The 3,697-nt window shown below is 46.1% G+C and overlaps 1 protein-coding gene across 1 annotated transcript; it reads left to right on the top strand.

Annotated features, from left to right (window-relative positions):
• Positions 1 to 252: 252 nt before the first annotated feature.
• Positions 253 to 2,560, top strand: LOC139455376 (serine/threonine-protein phosphatase 6 regulatory ankyrin repeat subunit C-like). The gene is made up of 2 exons (XM_071236934.1): positions 253 to 289; positions 1,743 to 2,560. Exons 1-2 carry the CDS (start codon positions 253 to 255, stop codon positions 2,558 to 2,560), a joined length of 855 nt encoding a protein of 284 aa, XP_071093035.1.
• The last annotated feature ends 1,137 nt before the right edge of the window (positions 2,561 to 3,697 follow it).

The following is a 3,697-nucleotide window of genomic DNA, read 5'->3' as shown; positions in this document are numbered from 1 at the left end:
GATTTCTTATGATTATGAAAAATGTTTATTGTCACTCTTTATTTGTTAATAAATAAATAATAACAGCATTCGTCTAAATCTGGAGCATTTTCATATAATATCATATATATACGAATACCAATAAAAGTGCGGGTTTTGTCTCTGTTTTTGTAGGAATTTATCGAGAATGTCGATATCGTGTAAAACAGAGTTGAGTGTTTAGATACTTTATCTCGTTCAACATCGGATGACCTTAAATATCCAGCAGGGGGAATGGAATCTCGACGGCGGCTTCATCCACGTGTCAGAGGTGAGAACAGAGGATTGATGAAGATTAAGATGTGTTACTTCGTACCGTCGTGTGGTTGGGAAATGAAGAATATTCCCGAGTCCCTGGGTCTGTGTACAGAATATCCCTGAGTCCCTGGGTCTGTGTACAGAATATCCCTGAGTCCCTGGGTCTGTGTACAGAACATCCCTGAGTCCCTGGGTCTGTGTACAGAATATCCCCGAGTACCTGGGTCTGTGTACAGAATACCCCCGAGTCCCTGGGTCTGTGTACAGAATATCCCCGAGTACCTGGGTCTGTGTACAGAACATCCCTGAGTCCCTGGGTCTGTGTACAGAATACCCCCGAGTCCCTGGGTCTGTGTACAGAATATCCCCGAGTCCCTGGGTCTGTGTACAGAACATCCCCGAGTCCCTGGGTCTGTGTACAGAATATCCCCGAGTCCCTGGGTCTGTGTACAGAATATCCCCGAGTCCCTGGGTCTGTGTACAGAATATCCCTGAGTCCCTGGGTCTGTGTACAGAACATCCCCGAGTCCCTGGGTCTGTGTACAGAACACCCCTGAGTCCCTGGGTCTGTGTACAGAATATCCCCTAGTCCCTGGGTCTGTGTACAGAATATCCCCGAGTCCCTGGGTCTGTGTACAGAACATCCCTGAGTCCCTGGGTCTGTGTACAGAATATCCCTGAGTCCCTGGGTCTGTGTACAGAATATCCCCGAGTGCCTGGTTCTTTGTACAGAATACCCCTGAGTCCCTGGATCTGTGTACAGAATATCCCCGAGTCCCTGGGTCTGTGTACAGAATATCCCCGAGTCCCTGGGTCTGTGTACAGAATATCCCTGAGTCCCTGGCACTTTACCCGTGAAGATTCAGGGGTAGAATAGGTCTTCAGCAACCCATGCTTGCCGTAAAAGGTGAATATGCTTGTCGTAAAAGGCGACTAACGGGATCGGTGGTCAGGCTCGCTGTCTTGGTTGATGCATGTCATCGATCCCAATTGCGTGGATCGATGCTTAAGATGTCAATCACTGGATTGTCTGGTCCAGAATCGATTATTTGCAGACCGCCGTCATATAGCTGGAATATTGCTGAGTGCGGCGTTAAACAACAAATCAATAAATCAATCCCAGGCACTTTGTACATCTCGTTTTGCCCTTGAAAACAAACTCCATAACACACATCACCAAGCTAACTTATGTTGTGTCGAATTCAAACAACAAATTCCTACTTGTAGACCTGTGAGTAAACAGCGACGCTGAAGAGACGCCGATAAAACACACTGTTGTTGAGAAAATCCTTTTTCAACTACATGTACGACAGCAAAATGTTGTTTCATTTTACGTTCGGCTTGTAAATTGGATAAATACCTACTCCTCGTTCTTGACTAAGAATGACAGCTTCTCAGTAAAGACCTCGGAGTTTTTCCTTAACATAAATACCGGCATGTGTTGAGAGTAAGTCTCTCTGTTTCAGTGACACGAAATTCCGCCCGACCCAAAACCCGAAAAGATATTGACCTCCATGATGCATGTACGAAGGGAGACATGGAGCGAGTGACACGCATCTTGTCTGAGAGTCCGGTACGCATTAACAAAAAAGGGCGGTACAGGTGGATACCCGTGATGTGGGCTGCGCACCAGGGACAGAGAGAAGTGTTTGACCTGCTTGTGAGTAAAGGAGGTGATGTGTCACAGGTTGATGATGTTGGGGACAACATCCTTCATGTTGCCTGCTATGGAGGACATGTGGAGATGGTGGAGCATCTCCTCTCAAAGGACATTGTGGACGTCAACACAAGGGGCCGGTACGGTTGGACACCTGTAATGAGGGCTGCATTTCAGGGACACACTGAAGTGTTCGACTTACTTGTGAGTAAAGGAGGTGATATATCACGAGTGGATGCTGCTGGAGAAAACATCCTTCATGTTGCATCTTCTGGAGGACATGTGGAAATGGTGAAGCATGTCCTTTCAAAGGATGTCGTGGATATCAATGGGAGAGGACGGCGCGGGAGGACAGCGGTGATGATTGCAGGATACATGGGGCATGAAAAAGTGTTTGACTTGCTTGTGAACAAAGGAGCAGATTTGTGTCTAGTTGGTGATAATGGTGACACCATCCTTCACTGGGCCAGTGTCAGTGGGAATATGGAGATCGTGAAGCAGGTCCTCTCACAGGACATCATTGATATCAACGCCAGGGACAAGGAAGGTCGGACAGCTTGCATGGTAGCAGGATGCAGCAGTCCTGTGTATTCCCTGTTTGTGTCACGAGGCTGTCACGTGAAGTAGGTATTGTGTTGTGTACTGAAGTCCTGTGTATTCTCTGCTTGTGTCACGAGGCTGTCACGTGAAGTAGGTCTAGTGTTGTGTAGTGAAGTCTTTGTGTATTCTCTGCTTGTGCCACGAGGCTGTCACGTGAAGTAGGTCTTGTGTTGTGTACTGAAGTCCTGTGTATTCTCTGCTTGTGTCACGAGGCTGGCACGTGAAGTAGGTATTGTGTTGTGTACTGAGGTCTTTGGAATTCTCTGCTTGTGTCACGAGGGTATCACGTGAAGCAGGTCTTGTATTGTGTACTGAGGTCTTTGTGTATTCTCTGCTTGTGTCACGAGGGTATCACGTGAAGCAGGTCTTGTGTTGTGTACTGAGGTCTTTGTGTATTCTCTGCTTGTGTCACGAGGGTATCACGTGAAGCAGGTCTTGTGTTGTGTACTGAGGTCTTTGGTATGCTCTGCTTGTGTCACGAGGGTATCACGTGAAGTAGGTCTTGTGTTGTGTGTTGAAGTCTTTGGTATTCTCTGATTGTGTCACGAGGCTGTCACGTGAAGTAGGCCCAGTGTTGTGTACAAATACCTTTTGTATTTCTATAAGTATTAGTTTTGATCTGCTTACCACAAAGCTGTCACGTCAGTACCTAAATAATACCTATTTCTGGATGCATACGTGTTAGCATACTTAATGGGCGATCATTTTCAATTTATCTTCCCTTCACTAACCCGCTAGGTGCACTGACCCGGACCGTCCAAACCTTAATCTAACGGCGCAATATGAGCACTACATGTTACTATGACGCCTATAGACAGTTAACTAGTATAACCTTCACCTCTATCGGCAACGGGCACGCTTGTGTGCGGACAGCATACCTTTCGCCTAAACAATGGTTTATCTATTGTCATGCCCAGAAATAAATGTTCCTTTATTAAATGATACATCAGCGATGACCACGACTGATTATATTGTATTGTTAACCACTAGATAGGCGTTCAAAGCGAGGTGATGAGATCAGCTGATCGTTCATTCCAGGTCGCTTTGTTGACGTTTTGCGATCGGTACTGAAAGTGTTGCCCTTGATGTATGAATATCACACTTTTAAAAATCAAGTAGATTTTGTATACGTTCCTATATCTATGTTGTAGTATCGCCGAGCAG

This window comes from Haliotis cracherodii, unplaced genomic scaffold (genome assembly GCF_022045235.1).
Source record: "Haliotis cracherodii isolate W230 unplaced genomic scaffold, xgHalCrac1.p SCAF_11, whole genome shotgun sequence".
NCBI classification, from domain to species: domain Eukaryota; kingdom Metazoa; phylum Mollusca; class Gastropoda; order Lepetellida; family Haliotidae; genus Haliotis; species Haliotis cracherodii.
This window is presented reverse-complemented; position numbering and strand designations above follow the sequence as displayed.